This window comes from Argiope bruennichi, chromosome 6, assembly GCF_947563725.1.
Source record: "Argiope bruennichi chromosome 6, qqArgBrue1.1, whole genome shotgun sequence".
NCBI classification, from domain to species: domain Eukaryota; kingdom Metazoa; phylum Arthropoda; class Arachnida; order Araneae; family Araneidae; genus Argiope; species Argiope bruennichi.
Window position 1 is genome coordinate 55,501,054 of NC_079156.1, and position 18,927 is coordinate 55,519,980.

The 18,927-nt window shown below is 28.2% G+C and overlaps 1 protein-coding gene across 8 annotated transcripts in view; it reads left to right on the forward strand.

Annotated features, from left to right (window-relative positions):
* Positions 1-16,672, forward strand: part of LOC129971266 (serine/threonine-protein kinase MRCK alpha-like) — a 464,419-nt gene extending 447,747 nt beyond the window's left edge. For 6 of the 8 annotated variants that reach the window (XM_056084867.1, XM_056084869.1, XM_056084870.1 and 3 more), the window contains exons 36-44: positions 445-610; positions 3,465-3,572; positions 6,151-6,231; positions 6,320-6,417; positions 8,661-8,878; positions 10,940-11,084; positions 12,281-12,449; positions 13,968-14,131; positions 15,197-16,672. In XM_056084867.1, coding sequence (XP_055940842.1) covers positions 445-610; positions 3,465-3,572; positions 6,151-6,231; positions 6,320-6,417; positions 8,661-8,878; positions 10,940-11,084; positions 12,281-12,449; positions 13,968-14,131; positions 15,197-15,382 — 1,335 coding nt within the window. In that variant the 3' untranslated portion in view covers positions 15,383-16,672. The remainder of the gene's footprint in view (positions 1-444; positions 611-3,464; positions 3,573-6,150; positions 6,232-6,319; positions 6,418-8,660; positions 8,879-10,939; positions 11,085-12,280; positions 12,450-13,967; positions 14,132-15,196) is intronic. The other 2 variants (XM_056084868.1, XM_056084872.1) reach the window with 2 other exon arrangements.
* The last annotated feature ends 2,255 nt before the right edge of the window (positions 16,673-18,927 follow it).

Sequence of the window (18,927 nt, forward strand, 5' to 3'; positions counted from 1 at the left end):
TGAGGATCATTTTAGAAATTCCATGTGATGTCAGTCCTGTCAGAAAGCTTATGTAAATCCGAGAGTCTCAAGCGAATTAATTCGTCTTCGGAAATGCTGATGGCAAAAAAATATATTTGAGCTTTAACAATATCTCTTATTTAGAAATTTGCTGTCTTCTTTTATTGTTAGTTTTTACCTATTCTTTGTACACTCTTTGGCTGTGTTTTTGTTGTCTATATTTCGGGTTTTTCAATGAAATAAATAGTCATTTCGTATCATTCAGCAAAATGGATTTCATTTATTTGAACCATTTCACCGAACGATTTTTCATAACAATATCAATATATATGACATAAATGTTATCATTTCTGTAGACTTGTAATTAGATTAAAATGATTAAACTTTCGAACGGTTGAAGTGTTTTACAAATTGTCTAACTGTATGTTCTTTTCTTACTTCTAGGTGGTGCTGTATGATATAAACCGAACAAAAAGTCGCCACCAAAAACGCCGTGAAATTTGTTTACCAACTTCTGCTCAGTGCCTCAACGTGATGGGGGATAGGCTATGTGTGGGCTTTCCTTCGTCATTTTACATATACTCCTTGTGGGAAGAAACACCACCATTTTGTAAGATCCTCAATCTGAATGGTTCCTCATAACACTCATGTTATTGAATATAAATTATTTAAAAAAATGTTTTAATCTGATATACAGTAGATTCTAACTAATACAAAATTTCCAGTAGTCTGACACTTGTTGCTTGGCGATAATTTATTTTTTCCTGAAAACGATTTATCTATTTAACATGCTCCATTCAATCCCTTAAGATATTTTTCTTTCTAACGTATTGTTGATTATTTCAACATACGTAGAAAGTACAGTACACTCCCGATTATCCGCGGAATTGGGTGGCGCGGCCGCCGCGGATAACAAAAATCGCGGAAAATCCGAAAAAAGCTAAAAACGGGTATAGAAAAAAAAGAAAACAGTCATTCCAACTTTGAAAAATCGTTTTATGTACAATAAAACGTAAAATAAACAGCAGGAAATGCTGCTGCTAACGCTTAATATTTTAGTATATCACTCAAAACTAACCTAAAATGCATTTTGTTAATGAAAACAGAAAAGTCCTTTGTACTTACGAGAGGCGTCAAGGATACACAGAAAAATGAATACATATGTACTGTTTTAATACTGTAATGTATTATGTAATTACAAAAGCATAACTGTAAAACTGCACGTTTTTGAAAAAATCAGTCAAAAAAAAAAAAAACTTTCTGCGACCGGCGCGGATAATCCGCACCGCGGATAATCGGGAGTCTACTGTATATATATTCTTTTATTTGTATACGATTCTCTATAATTCGGTTACTTTCTTTAATCCGATATCTTCGATCCCAAATGTGCCGAATTGAAGGGAGTCTATTATACATTTAACCCGTAAATGCTTGATTTTTTAAAAGATATTTATATTTCCATGTATTTATTTACTAAATATATAATGGGTGATTATATTTTCAATAAAATAATATAATAATAAAAATAAATATATTATATAATTGTTTTTATTTTTAACATTTATTTATTTAATATATAATGGGGAAATGTATTAAAAAATCATATTTGTTTCAGGTACGCTTTATAGCTTAGAAAATCTTGTTGTCAGTCGGAGATATTAATTTTAATGAAGTAAAAAAAATATGTGAACATTTATAATTATAAACATAAATATCTTGCTTTCCAAGTAGCTATTTTTAATTCATCATTGTAGAATACAATATAATATTCATAGAATAAAAATATGGTACTCATAGAATATAGAATAAAATATAATATTCATAGAACAAAATATATGGTATTCATAGAATATAGAATAAAATATAATATTCATAGAACAAAATATATGGTATTCATAGAATATAGAATAAAATATAATATTCATAGAACAAAATATATGGTATTCATAGAATATAGAATAAAATATAATATTCATAGAACAAAATATATGGTATTCATAGAATATAGAATAAAATATAATATTCATAGAACATAGAATAAAATATAATATTCATAGAATATAGAATAAAATATAATATTCATAGAATATAGAATAAAATATAATATTCATAGAACAAAATATATGGTATTCATAGAATATAGAATAAAATATAATATTCAAATGGAGCAAAAACAGCATACAATCATAAGAGAAAAGCATCTAAGCAATGGCACTATTGTATACATAAGTAAATTGATTTAATAACAATTTTACTGTGTAGCCTGTTGATAACAATGAGCATTAGAGCTTCATATTTATTTTCATAAGATTTTAGAAGACAAAATTGAATATGTTGCTCAAGGGCTCGCATTGAAAGGTTAAAAACAAAACATTATATTTAGAAAAAAATTTTAATAAGCAATATGATTCTATTACTTAAATGATAGAAATTGCCATTGGAATATTAAAATTTGTAACCACATCTTTTTTTAATAATCCCTACATAATTTTTACTAAAAAATAAAAAAATTTATTAATCTATGTAATTTTCAATAGCATTTAATCCTTCATGCATATAATATTACAATTTCAAATAATTGTTACTAGTCATAAAATATTTTTAATTATAATATTGGCCAACTGTTTTTAACCTTTTGATTGAGACAATTTAACGACCATACTATTGAAACATTGCATATAAATAGCAATTCAAAAATTTCCACTATTTTATATAAAAAAAGTTTATAAATTCATCTGAGGTTTAGTAAGTTAGTTAATTTAGTTTATTACCAAATGTGCATTGCTTACATTATTACTTTACAAAGAAGATATAATATAAAGTTACACATTTGACTTCAATTTATCCATTTAAAAGATAAACATTCATAGAAACGAAAACAATGAAAAAATAAAAGATGAAATAGATTCCACGTCTAATAAATCCAAATTAATTTTCTTATTGTATAGAAATGGATGTTTATTTTGCATATGTTTTAAATATTTTTTCAAATATATCTATAAATATTTACATAGGAATAACATTTGATTTTATTCACTTGTAAAGTATTTTAAAAGTAGGTTTATTTACTATAGCTTGCCTCTGATGAGTTGACGGAAGTGATGTAAGAATTGTGTAATATCAACAAGTCTATGTTTTTTTATAAGAGACTGACGGAAATCAAAGTTTGGCTATATAACACCCCTTTCTGATACACGATTAAAGGTATATTAGTATTGAAAAACAGAAAAAAAAATGCATCAAATCGAACACTGTGTTTTTATTGCAAGCCTATTACTTCTCCTTCTTGTTTGCCTAAAGTCGAAGGTCAGCCACCAACCGTCAGAGCCATGCTATAGAAATATCATTTTGAATAATAATATATTAAATTAGATTAAAAATAAACCACTTTTTTTGTTCAAAATATGCTAAATTTTAATATGCGAATTTGATATGACTGTTAATACTTTTCTTATTGGCTTTAGGTTTGGTAAATACTGAAACTGCAGCTCTGTCCTATCTTTGCCATAATCCTATGGATGCTTTAATTGCTGTCAATCTTCCAAACAACGAATTTCTTCTAGTATTTAGTTGTAAGTATAATTATTCATTGCTAATTCTATTGTTTTTTCTACGAATTTCTTCTAGTATTTAGTTGTAAGTATAATTATTCTTTGTTAATTCTATTGTTTTTTCTACAAATTTCTTCTAGTATTTAGTTGTAAGTATAATTATTCTTTGTTAATTCTATTGTTTTTTCTACGAATTTCTTCTAGTAATTAGTTGTAAGTATAATTATTCTTTGTTAATTCTATTGTTTTTTCTACAAATTTCTTCTAGTAATTAGTTGTAAGTATAATTATTCTTTGTTAATTCTATTGTTTTTTCTACGAATTTCTTCTAGTAATTAGTTGTAAGTATAATTATTCTTTGTTAATTCTATTGTTTTTTCTACGAATTTCTTCTAGTATTTAGTTGTAAGTATAATTATTCTTTGTTAATTCTATTGTTTTTTTATTGTTACCAGTATACAGTTCAATTAAAAATATTTATTAATAATAATGGGGTTTTTTTCATTAAAATGAATGAGTTACAACTTTATCTTTTTAAAAAAGAATTATTTTATAGAAATATAAAAAGTTTAATAACATTTTATGGCTATATTATTAACGCTACAAGCGTCATTCTCTACTTATCAGGGGTGTTTGTGCTCCGGGGAAACCCCGGAATTCCGGGGATTTTGAACTTCGATCCCCGGAAATTCCGGGGATCGTCGTTCAAAAGGAAGTAGGAATAATAATGAATTATTTATTTTGATCTGGGTAATTTTGTTTGCTTTTAAAGTAGAAAACGCAAGGTCAGTGTGTGTGGTGAAAACTTTTCCTTTCTTTCTCCAAAGGCAGTGATAATGCGTGAAAAGGGGGAAAAAACTTCTTTTTTGTTCTTTCCTTATTGCGAGTTATGACTCATTCCCCCGGTTCTCGGACATTCTCTTCTGGATTCTTTTCGGCAAGTAGGCGCGGCAGAAAAAAAAGGGGGAGATTTCGTTCGACCAGATGTGCGATAACGTGACTCTGGGTTCAAAGGTCTTATCTCTACTGGCGTGGCGCCAATAAGTAGAGAAGGGGGATTTTTCGCCGTATTAGCTATTTGTCATTGATCGCTTCGGAACTTTTTTTTCTTCGCTGTGTAAAATTTTCGTTTCATTTATTGATGCACGTGTAAATTTTTCGTTTCGCTTATTGAAATATTTTTTTATTTATGTACGCAAGAGAATTTCATTTAGAAATTTCAGCATATGAAACAGAAATTACCCCTTAAAAATTCATATCTAATTAGTTTTACAGCATTAGATCCAAAGCTAAGAGGTAAAACCAGTACAATATTAGCTTTTGAAAAATTATCATCTTTTATGTCCCATATTTTTAGTGATAATGAAAAGTCAAAAGTAGAAGCTGAAATAAGGTTATACCAGAGTGATATTGATATCAAAAAAGAAATGCTCTACACATCTGATGAAAGTGGAAATCAAGTCAAGTGTACAATTGATAAATATTGGTCTAAAGTTTTTAATTTAAAAGATGATTTCACAAATGATTATAAGTATCCTACATTGGCTAAATTGGTCAAAGCCTGCCTTAGCTGCTTCCATGGCCCATTAGTGGAAAGTGCATTCAACTTAATGGATACACTTGTCACTGACTATAGAACCTCTCTTAAGATTGATTCCCTAGATGCAGTGCAGACTATTAAATATGATTTAATGGCTTCTAAAGAAACCTCATGTGAAAAATATGGCTCAAAAAATCCAATGACTGATCCAATTCACAAAGATCTCTTACTTAATATGAACAGAAGTTGGAAAACATATCAAGAGGACTTAAAAACATGTATTTCAGATGAGTCACCTATAAAAGTCTCTGAAAAACCTTCTACATTAGCAGAAAAGCAAACTGCTTCTACCTCTGCATGTGCAGTTCTCGAGGAAATTTCTTCAACTGTAAATGAGGAAAATAAAAGTCAACCTTCCTGCAATTATGAAGTTCACCACAAAAGAAAGACAAGCCCACAAACATCAGAAAATAAAAAAAAAGCAGCAGAAATTAGATAATTTTTTTTAAAAGAATTAATTCAGGTAATTTAAAAGATTTGCATAAAATGTAGTAGTTTATATGTTTGAAAATTTATGGTTATTAATTTTGCAAAAAAAGTAATTCATTGAATTTTTATAATTAGGTCATTCAATACTTCATAATTGTAATTTTTCATTTCTCCCCCCCCCCTTCTCGAAACTCCAAAATGCCGGTAGTAAGTCCGTAAAAGTTTCCGGGGATTTTTTGGGGTCCCACAAACACCCCTGACTTATTTAACCATATGTAATTTTTTTAACATCCCATTTTGAAGCTACACAAATTGTTTTTTAATAAAATAGGGTTTTTTTTTCTTCGTTATTTTAAACATTAATCATGAAAAGAGGGTGACTTTAAACTATTGATTAATCAAAAGAGAATTAAAAGGACGCATCGTCGAAGTTTTGCGCCATTTAAAATGGTGTTTTACTGCATTCGATGGTACACGGAATTTCTCCGTATAATTAATTGAAAATTCTAATTAATTAATCAAGAGAGAATTATAAACTTCTACTATAATACTAAATCATTCCACTTTCAGATTTAGGAATTTTTGTCGATGGACAGGGGAGAAAAACTAGAGAAAAAGAACTTATGTTCCCTGCCTTACCTACAGGAATTAGTAAGTACATATATATATATACAATGTAAGATTACATTTTGAGAAAAATCACATGAATTTTGCATTAAATTCCATAATTTATTTGTAGGTCAAAGAGATGAATATTTATGTGTATATAGCGATTCTCATATAGACATCTTTGAAGTTAGTACAGGAGACTGGGTCCAAACAGTGAATTTAAAAAAGGTACATCATCATTGTGTTCTTTTTTTTTTTTTTTACAATGCGTTATAATAGATAAAAAAGGGGAATTGAACTGGTAATTTAAGTTTGAAGATAACAATATGAATCTCTACGTGTATATATATGTAACATATATTGGTTTAAATAGAATGCAGGTTCGAAGCAGTGAAGAGACTTGGTATTTTTAATTTCGTTTTATTCTATTCCGAGTGGCAGGCATATTTTTTTACAAGAAGGCTCAGCGCGACACAAAAGCAGAAGTAAAGAAGACCGAAAAAGCCCGATCGAATGATCAGTAGTCTTATATAACATAAGATTTCTGGCCATTCGTCAATTCAATACAAGTGGTGACCTTTGACACCTTTTCAAGGACACTGAAGAGATCACTTTCATTTGATACGTAGTACTGATGGCGCATTATTTTTACAAAGAAATTAATTAAACCGAAAGTGCAATTGGATCACGAAATAAGAGAATATTTTAGAATGAAGTTACGATGGGCTAAATCAAGATAAAGTTTTGGAAATTCATTTGGATTAAATTAAAAGTTTAAAATATCATTACATATATATAAAATTAATGTGTTGCTACTGGTGAATAAATTAATTCAATATGCTAAAAAAATTTTTTAAAGATATTCTGATTTAGATTTTGTAATTAAAAAGTAATAGAAACTAGGCTGATTGAAAACTAAAAAGTTTATGTGAGAGTTATTGCAGTCGATGGCAATTCGAAGTTGACAGTGTTTCGTAAAGCTAAGTTATTGTGTGCAACCATGCCGGATCGTTAGTTCAAAAACGGGCAATACTGCAAAAAAAAAAAAAAAAAAAAAAAATTAAAATAGAAATTTTGTAAAATTATTTTATTTCTAAATGGATCTAAATATTTTAATTATAATTATCTGAATTGTACCGAATGTTCCAAAAAAATCCAAAAATTTTAGATTTTTTTTTACTTTTACTTTAGATTAAAACTTTTTAAATAAAATTTTAGATTTTTATTAAAAAATAATATATGCGTATCCAACTAAACTCTTTGGAGTTATAGATAGAACACTACAAAATGTTAGTTTTACAATTTGTTTTTGAGCATAGCTGGCGCTGCATTACAAGAAAGGATTAATTTACTGAAAATTAAGCTTCCTTTTTTTCTTTTAAATTTAATTTTATTTTTTGAAGAATTGATTTCAAAATTGTCATTTTTACTTTTCCGTATATAAAATATTGCAATCGTTACCAAATTTGAACTCAAGATTTTGAAGAATTTCCACGTTTGAGCTGATGGAACGTTTCTCTGAAATTATATTTGTTTGACTATCTCTTTATCTCTTTGAGAATGAATGATAACTTAAAAGCGCTTTGAGTTAGAAGGTTCAAATTTTGTGTGCTGCTTTTACATCAAATTTGTAGACATTTATCCAATTTTGAAAGAAATCCATTCACAGAAAGTTTGTTTCTTTAAAATGCAAGTTCATACTGTAACTACAATTAGAGGGATAAAATGTATCGCACATTTAAGGATTTGAAAAGTAGATCCATTTCAAATTTTAAATCAAATTCGTTAAAAGGTTAACCATGAGTCAGACTATACATTCACATGCATTGAAGCAATTTAATTTTGAAATGACTTTGATAAATGAAATTTGATATATAATCGTGCTTTGCAAATTTTGATTTCAGTCAGTTGAAAAAAACACCTAAAATTCATATTTGACTTTCTACGCTATTCTACGAAGCACAAAATGCTCATGTATGAAATACTAAAAATAAAAATCTGAGTACTCGTGGAGTCCACAGACTTGCTCAAGGTCCCCAAATTTTATGTGGAAAGGAGAAGCGATTTCACCTTTATGCGGAAATATGCGACAAAGTTGCAAGGAGACTTTTCCCGCTGGTTTTTAACTTTACGCATAGAAAATGTTTACAAGAAATGCTATGTTTTTGAAAAAAAAAATAATAAATAGGTAATGGTATTTCTCTAACGTGAATGCACAAAGATTTGACATCGATATTTGACAATTATTTTTATCATGTTGTCGCCAAATATTGGCGAGAGATGGTGCCGTTTTAAAGGAAAAGCACCTATCCAAATAATTTTATAAGAAATTTTCCGTTTCTTCATTATTTGAAATGCTTTAGTGAAAAATGACTTTTAAGGATTAAAAAAAAATTCTTATTGAAATATTTCCGATTTACACACTTATTTGATCAAAGCAAACTGTAAATGATTTTTTTTCTCACTTTCAGACCAAACCACTTTCCACAAACGGAATGTTGTGCCTGACGTTGGCAACGGAGCTTCCCCATATTGTTTACTTACACAACGTCCAGCACCGGGAAAACCAGATTCGGGTGCCTGAAGTCACGATCCACCATGTGAAGGAGAGGTCTGGGAAAACAGTGCTATCTCGGACCAGACGAAGGTTCTCCGTAAGAGAACCCGAGAAAGTAAAAGTTGGGAAAGGGTAAGTCTAAAACTCATCTACTTTCATGGAGTATTTTAGTAATCATTATCACAAATTGACTACTCCACCACCACCCCTCACACCGAAGGCATACGTATAACCGAACCACCGCGACAATAATATTGGCGGGAACTGTGATTGAATCCTAAGAGCCATCACCGGCTACGGTAGAACCCTTCCCGAGGGAAGTAAGCCCTCTCATCGATGTTAAGTAGCCAACCCCCACCTTTTTATGTATCCACCAGGGTGGAGAGATCCAATCACTATACTGAAAGCTTCTCGTCCTTATTTTTGAGATGCCCCCTCCCCCTCATCCAATGGGGATAGGGTGTTTTTGTAAAGAAGATGGGAATAGAGCAGAGCCAGAATAGGCCTTCAGAAGTCCCTTAGGTAGTGTCGGAATATTCGGAATCTACCTTTTCTTCTATTTCTTTTCAACCTCCAAAATCGGACTTTTTTATTATTATTATTAATTTAAGTGTCTATATAAGCAAGTTTAAATAGCAGAATCTTACGAAATCAAATATTAAATCGTTTAATTTCGAGTCACTTTCAAGTGAGTTAATTTTAATTATCTGGCCAATGAAAAACTCCAAATCCAGATCTAAAAGTGATATATAATATACAAGTAAAAAGAAAAATGATGATCTTTTTAATACAGATGAAATATTATTTAAATTATATGATAAGACGTTTTTTTTTAATTTATAGATGAACAAGGTTTTTTTTTAATTATAAAAGAATATAATATGAAATTTACAAAAAAAAAAGTTCATTATAAGAAATATTATTAGAATAACATTACAAAATTTAAACGATACTCAATTTTTTTAAAAATATATTCGCATCTTTGAAAATTAAAGAAAAATAAAATTACTTTAAAACTATCACAAAAAAAAAAAAAAAATGTTGTTTTAAAGACCTGTAAGCAAGTGCGTCGTCGTTTATTTAATAAAGAGTGGAAAAAACCTCTGAATGTACCAGTCTTCAGTTCAGAAGTGTAGCAACAAAGATCACCCTTCTAATAAAGCCAAGACTTCCTAGAATTTTGTGGCACCCATTTAAGGAACAATTGATTGAATCCTATTCGATGATTCCATGTGTTATGTGTAAATTGATTGCTAATTGTCGGCAGCCAGAATAACCTCACAAGCGGTAGGATATATGGAAGATCTAATCTTATTATTCGGAAAAAAAGGGGGAGACTATTTTCTTTTTCTCCCCTTCAAAATCACCACTGTAAGCAGATGTTGTTAGCCATAAATTGTTTCGATCTATATATTGTTTAAATGATTAAACTTTTTTATATTAATACTCAAACATTATAACATTTGTATATATTTTTCAGTTCTGACTGTGTTATCTATTTATGCAGTTATCTATGTTATCTATTATATTCAGTTTTATATATATATATATATATATATATATTATCATTTAATTTTATGTTAAAAATTATTTAAAAGTCAATTCATTTTTCCTGTTCTTATCAAATCTTATTTATGCAATCTTTCATTAACAGACCATTGCCAACAATAAGCCTTATTAATATTACTATAAATATTAACACAAAATATTTTTGAATTTCTTTGTAAATATTTATATTGCTGAATTATACTACTTATGAACTCAGATACATGAATAATTTTGCAGTTAAAAATAAAATATTTTTCAAAAAAAAAGAAAAAAAAGATTACATAGATGTAAATATTTCCAAGAATTTGCAAGATAGAATAATGAAGAATTTCATAAAGAGTACCATAATTATTCTAGCAAAACAAAAACCATAAGTCTTCCTTCTTATTGAAAGTTTTCATATTCTATATATATTTTATATTTATATCTATTTCTAAATGAAAGACTTTTCTACAGCATAACTGATTTTTGTTTTCAAATTTCAAATATTTATATGAATTATTATTAATGAAAATGTTGTTATTATTAATGAAATCTTTTTTTGTATAAATTAATTATGGTAGTTTCTATTAGAAAAGTTTAGAAAGAAGATTAGTTTTCTTTTCTAACTTTTTTTCTTGTAAAATGTACTTAAATTTGCTTCAGTTTATTGAGATCATTGATGTCTAATGACAGCAATACAGCAGAACGAAGGTCTCGAATGATTTCTGCCCCTACCAATTTTAACCACGTCTCACATATGGGCCCCGGTGAAGGTATTCAACTCCAGAAACTTATGGATCTCCCTGCTGTATGTATATTTTTAATCTATTTTTATTTAATTTGTCTTGTTTCATGTAAATATGTAGTTGTTTTCACTCATTTTTTGATAAAATGAATATTAGGCTTTGAATAATTAGTGAATAGTAATTTTAAATCGAAGAGTTTTAAAACCAAATAAGCGTCTTTTAATTAAAAAGTGTATTGCTTTGAAATAAAGACATCCCATCTTCATTACTAAATGTATTCTTGTAAGGAAATGACGAATACGAACAAGAACAATCAACAGAACGAGTTGAGATGTTACATTGATTTTTAAAGTAGTAATTTCAGAATAGGCGTCAATAATATCGTTATGAAAGGCACCAGTGAAGTTTCCACATTTGTGCATCTCGAAGACAATATACTATTTTCATAATTTCAGATCTTAATCGATATCATAGTAATGCGCCAGCTCGTTCTAAATTTCAGAAAAAAAGAAAAAAAAAATTATTCTCTGCAGAATATATATAGAGAACAGGCAGTTAACGTTCTGATAAAATTTGTTTTGAATGTCCAACATAATTTACTGAATTTTTGAGATATTTTAAAAAAATAATCTGTTTTCAGAAAAATTTTAAGAATTAAAATTCCTGCATCCAGTATTTTTCCCCCTTCATTTAAAATAAGAATAGACTAAATACCTTTTTTCATTGATTTTTAATTATTTACTAATGAGCGAAAATATTTTATTTGCAATCATTAAAAGAGGGAAAGTCTTACTTCTTCGCTAATTTAGCCAAGAACTAAATCAGAATTTGAATTCGAAGAAGCGTGAAAATTATTTTTACGCAGTTTCAATTCCAATAAAATCGTTTGCAGCAAACTCTTTGTCTTTTAATGTTTTCCTTTTCAGTTATTTGTTCCGATTTTTATCGTCTGCAGTTTAGCACTCTACCTTATCGCGAACAAAAACAAATAAACAAGGGGGGGGGGGAACCATGCGAAATGAATACTTTTTTTTTCCGTTTTTGTATGTGATTTTATTTTAATTTATATTTTTATTCTTTCACTACTCTTTATCAAATCATGGGCAGCGTGCAAATGGATACTACAAATGAATTATAAATTAAAGATACACTAATAAAATTTTACATTTTTTAAAATTTAATTTATTAACTTCTGCCTTCATAGAATTAAATATTTCATAATACATCAAAAAATAATGAATGATATTTCATTGTAAAGGTAAAACCCGCCACTCAACAACAGTGCCAAACACCTATCCAAACTCCTACCTCTGTCTCCACTCCTGTATCTTCAGATGAGAGATCCCAAAGAGCTCGAAGTGTGCCACAGCCCAAACCTCTTCCAAGAGCACTCCAGGATAGTGGAAGCAGAAGAAACGTTCACAATGGTCAGAGGATTTCCTTGCACATTTCATTCAATTATTAATGAGACATTTTCATTTAGAAATATTATTTAATAATTAATTAAGCAATTTTAAAATCAATAATTCACTTTTGTAAACTTAGTTTGGCAGTGGCTTGTATTCAATGAAAGCAAATGAGACAGTGCTTCAGTAAGCATTTTATTTTCTCACACAAATAGTTGTGTGCAAATTTTGCATCTCTTGGCAATTTTCTGAGGAACCATAAATCTATTTTTATTATCATTATTGATGAATTCTTATTATATTTTTGTTAATCCTATCAAAAGTAAAGTGATGGAATAAAAAGAATGAGGTAAAACAAAACTTATAATCGATTCTTCATTTATTCAGTCTTTCTGGCTTTCCAGCCTAACGTGGGCATAATGTAAAAAGTGTGTATTGAAAGTATATTAGTGATTCATGCTTTATCTAATCAGGTTGCTATTTGTTCTTCAAGTTCATACTTGCTATGCAACGTTATCTCTCTTTATCATTTAATTTTCCAAAGCTAATGTGGAGCATGCGTATTTGAATACAGTAGAGAAAAATTCAAAATGAACCGTTTTACAGTTAATTAATCACTTACGAACATAAACATGTTATTTATTTGTAAAGTTATGAAAAATTGTTCTGTTTATTTTGTTGAAAATTCAACTCCTTCAGCAGATTTTAAACTCATTGCAATGCTAGCAAATACTCTTCTTTTTTTTTTTATATATATTAATATAAATATTTACCAATAAATGATTACGATTTTACTTTTTCTGCAAAACTAAACTGTTAGTCCTCTAATTTATCAGTTGATATTTTGTTCTGTTGTTCGTTATCTCATGTATGATAAGAAAAATTGATTGGTAGCAAACAAGAACAGTAATTTCCATTGGAAATTAGACCCGCATATATTTTATCCCACATCCAATGAATCATTCATGCTCTAAAGAATTTTTTCTTTATGAGAAAAAGAAATATATTCTCCAACATAAGTGTGATAATTATTGATATTATGTATATATATTAATGTTGCAATTTATTAATATTTTTGAATTGACAATATTACATTATATATATAAGGGTTTTTTACAATGAGTAATTATGAGTACTCAACACCATCTGAACTTATTTACATCTTTGTTTGTCGTACTTTCGAAAGATAGCAATTTACTTTGTATTGAATTTAATATATAAGCAATCTTTAATAGAAATATATGAGCAATTTTTATAGAATTTATTTAACCCTATAACAGTCATAGTTAAACAAAAATGATCTTGAATACTATAACACATTGTAATACCCAGTTATATAACTGCTGTAGCAGTAACGTCAATCAGTGTTTCCACTGAAATTTTCATTTTGTTTACTCAACTTTTAATGATGTTATTATTATTCAAATATTTGGCTTTTTTATTTTTGTTATTAAGCACTTCCAATACCATGCATGCATAATTATTGTCAATTCAAAATTATTAATAAATTGCAACATTAAGGGATTTTTTTCTCATAAGGATCAGCATCAAACAAACACCCCTCATTCATGAATCCATGGAATCAAAGACCACCTGGAAACACAGGCTCTCCTGATGGGTCTGGATCAGTATCTTCACAAGAGCATTCAACCCCTAGTGTGCATACAGCAGGTTCAGCACAAGCACATTCTTCAGGCCACGAAGTAAGTTTCATGCATTTCTAAATATACCACTGTAGAATAATTAGAATGAAAACGAATCTAGAATTTCAAGGAACATAGCCATGGTTTAACGTTGTTGTTTATTCACTGGGTTATGATAAATGTCATCTAACAACCAACAGCACTCTGAAGTCCATCCTACCTCTAGGTGATAAAAAGGCAAATGCCTAGGGTCAGTGTGCTGAAAGGAAGGGTGGGTACAGGTAGGTAGATTAAAAAACTTATTTCCCTAACTGTCAAATTAATAAATTACAAATTCTGTGAATTATAGATTACTGGATAATATATTATTTTGCCAGTATATTTAATCAGGTTGATGAATGTTTCATCCTGTTTATCTCATTATTACAATATTTACAAATATGGACAATTTCTTCATTTTTAGAAGTTAATAAAAAACCAAAAATTTATTTAAACTATTAACATGTTGACTTATTGTTTGCACTCTTATGTCCAGTCTAACTGCCATTGTGAAGGATGCATCATTTTCATATTTTAGTCCAATAAGGATAATTATAAAAACCACATAAAAGTAAAAACTTTCATATTAATTCTTAGGAATAATAACAAACCTATAACTATTTCTGAGATTTCTAAGCACTAAAAGGAATCCTTATACTCACACATGTGTATACATAATGCATCTCATTACTTTTGGAGTGCAAAGGGCTAAGTTTAAAGAATAAATTGACATATGAAACTAAATTGGCCAGTTTATTAAAAGATGTATTTCATAATATACACTGCCTAGGAACACAAAATGCCTAAATCCGCCAATGTGGAATTGACACATTAACGTGATGAAATAACCACAGGTGAGATTGGTTTCAATGGGAAGTTTTGGATCTTTGTAATCACTGGTTATTTGCATATGTTGTATGTTGAACAGGACAAGACATGTTCAGATTAGTCAGTCATACAATATTCTTTTTCTACATAAAGTGGCAGAATTGAAAAAAATATTTTTTAAAAATCTCAACATTTTGTGAAAATAATTTCATATTAATGCATAAAACAAATCTTATATATTAATTTTTGATATTCTAGGAAGCACACGAGCAGTCAAGTCCCCGCCATTCTATAGCATCAAACACAAGTTCTAATGTGAGCTATCCTCCAAGCCCCAGGGAGAGGCGAACGACTGCCCCCAATGCTGCAACAGTTCCCCTTCTTCCTCTACATCCACCTACAGATGACCATGGAGGATCTTCTAGCTATGAATCTCAAAGCTAGTACTTTTCAGTGATCATTGCTACTGGTCTGGTAAAATAAGAGCAGGTCATGAGAGAACAGTTATTTTCAATTCAACACATGCATTTATTTATTTGCAAATATTTTCATGTTATACTGTTTAAAGAATTTCTGAGAGTATTATTTTTTATTCAGGTATATTTTTCGGTGTTTATTTATTTATATGCAGTTTATTTCAACCCCTTTTGTTTGAAATAATCATGGTTCACTATTATGATTATTTACTTTCTAGTCTTCTATTACAAATTACCTCATTTTCCTTTTTTTTTTTAATAGTCTTCTTGGCTCTTTTTATTTGTAAAACTTCACTTCTTTCTAACTTGTTATTAAGTGATTGGAAATATTATTATTATTATTTTTTTCTTAAATGCAACAGCTTGTTTATGCAAGGAAAAGGAGCAAATAGTATTCAATATTCAAAAACAGTTTAATATTATTCTATCATTCGCATAACTGGTAAAGGTCATAAATTTTTACTTAATATATTTCATCAGAAAATATCTCTCCTGCATATTTAGTTGATTATTTTCATTCCCTAAGATAAAACCCAGCTTGCTATTTAGCAGAAATATTTTCTAATAAAATACTGTCCCTTTTCTTTTTTTTTTTTTTTTTTATCATGCATTTCAACACAAGGGGTTAAATCTGAACTTCGTTCTTTTTTTTTTTTTTTATGCTTGCAAAATGCCTATTTTTATTTTTTTTTTAAATGCAGTGCATCATTCAGTGTTATTCAACATATATACATATAAGAACAGTTGATTTAAATCTTTTAAAATGTAGTTCTAAAAATTCTCAGTGTTTGATAACAACTCAGAAATCAGTGTTCAAGTTTAAACAATAGAATATTTGTCAGTTTCAATATAACTCACATTGTTACCAACTTACAGTCATTATCTTAACAAAAAATAAATAAATAAAAAAAAGAAGCATTAGATTTGGAGTGTATTTAACTCATTCAAGCCAAGTCTGGGCTTCCTTTAAACTATGCAGAATGATACATTTTAAATGTCAAAATGTTAGATCTAGGGACAGTGAGAAAAACTTATGTAATTGCCTGAAAGATTTGATATCAACTTGAATGGCATCCTTTAATGTGATGGTTTCCCATTTGTGTACTTAATAAATACTGCATGCAAGGCTAGAGCTTTTTGAAGAATATGGTTGATATTTGACACAGGATTCTTAAATTAAATGCAACTCCAGGTGTACCAATACCTGTCTGCATTTGTAAATATGTATTATTTTTTAATCATACTGTAGACTTGAAAATGCATCAGGTTGAATTCATTAATTATCAACACGATTATCATGAGAATGTATTGAGTTTATGTCTAAAGCATGCAAGTGATAATGTAAATGTTTTTGTTAGAGTCTTGTACCATCACATTAATTTATAAAGATAAGTATCTTTATTGAAGATTTGAAACTTTTTTTTAATGATTTTTAGATAATGTATTTTAAGATTACTTTGCACGCCAGCAGCATCCTGATATCATATTCATCAGTTGATTAACAGTTATTTATATTGTAACCATTTAGAAGAATTACCCTGTTTATATTGCATTTGATTTATTTTTTATCATGCATATGTAATGATTAAACTCTTTAGTTTAGTTTATACAGATATATTTTTTAATTTTCTGACTTAATTATGTCTTGTGCTCTGTTAATTTTAACTTTTTCTAACTTGTCATATATATAAAGAACAGCATCTTGAACATTTTTCTTACCCATTGATCATAAGAATTCTAGAGCTTCAGTTCTTTCATTGTTAATACATTTTATGGCATATTTAGAACTATAATTTTGGAATATTCTTTTCCACTGTAACAATCAACAATTCAACAATCCTCTTTTACTATTTCTGTGGTGGCTTAATTTGTCTTTAGAAATTTTTTAAAGCTTAATTCTATCAATATTTTAGGACATTGCTGTTAAATTTATTATAGCAAGTTAAAGAAATTTTATTGATAGAACTGAAATTAAATGTGAGCTAAAATTAATAATAGTAACATTGCTCATGACTTTATTAATAATTTCAAAATAAACATCATTACAACATTTATGCAATATTAGCACTGATTTTTATGCTAAAGAGCTTAAAGTACCAATCCATTCTGGAAATCAAGCAATAAAAGTAAAATAGCATTTATATTAACACTTAATTCTAGGTTCATTATAAATAGCTGTTAATTGCACACTCGCAATTTGCTTCTTCAGAAGAATGTATGATAAATCTGTATTTATCAAGTGATCAACTGAATCACACTTTGGATGCCAACTTTCTCTGCATTATTCATCGTGCAAAAGAATGTAGCAAACAAAGAATTTTTAAGTTTCCTATTTATTCTTTTTTATTATTATTATTTTGTACTTTAGATATTTTAATGTTTTGTTTATTTATTATTTATTTATATTTAAATGTAAGATTTTGATAACTTCTTTATGTAAATAAATTCTAGGCTTTTTTTTTTTTATTTACAAACATGTACATAAGATATTTTAAATTTGTGGGTTTTCTTTTTCTTTTTAAATATACATTAGATACATCATAAATAACTTCTTTATGTCATAAAAATAAATTTTATATCAGTTATAGTTTCATTTATTAAATATATATTATGAATGATAATTTAAAAATCTATACTAAATGGTATTAATATATTACAACAGTAATGAATTATAATGCAATTACATTATATTCATTTACTATTCTGATGAAAATCTGTTTAATCATAACACTCAATTTTATATTCATGTAATTGGCTGTACTATCAAAACTGTGTTAATCATAGTCATGTGATAAAGCTTTGAAGTTCCCTATCATCAGATGCATAATATATAGCAATACTATTTATTGTTTATTCATGTTGCATAAGAAAAAAATATCAATTTATTATATTAATGTTAAAGACATTGTTAATTTGAGCTGCATTCAAACACATATGCTTTATATATATGTATAACTTGACAATCGTCCCTGTTATCTTCTAGAAGCGAATTCTCAAATAAAAAATATGTCAGCATTAAAAGCAAAATACTTTCATTCCTTCATTAATTATGAACAAATATCTTTATTCATCAATCAATTATTTATCAATAATATATTTTTTTCATATTTCGTAGCCATCACAAAAATTTTTACATATTGTGGAGAATTTCGAAAATCCATAAACAGAACAATATAAAAAAATTAATTTTTATCTAATTTAATGTAAATTAGGAATGTTATATATATATATATAATATAGGGGGTAGAAGTTGAACAGAAAAAATGTATCAGCAAATTCTAAAAGCCAAATAAAAGATAACAGTCTCAAATGGTAGCCATGAATTGTAAATATGTTTACATTAAATAAAGCATTTTCCCCATAAAACTTGAAATATACCTTTTTGTTGTTAAGGCTACTTTTTATGAGTACTCTACTTCAAAGATCTTAAGAATTATAAATTCATTTATTTATTTTTTTTTGTTTGAGAAAAAATGCATAGGTAAACTTAGGAGTTATTTTTAAACATTCCCT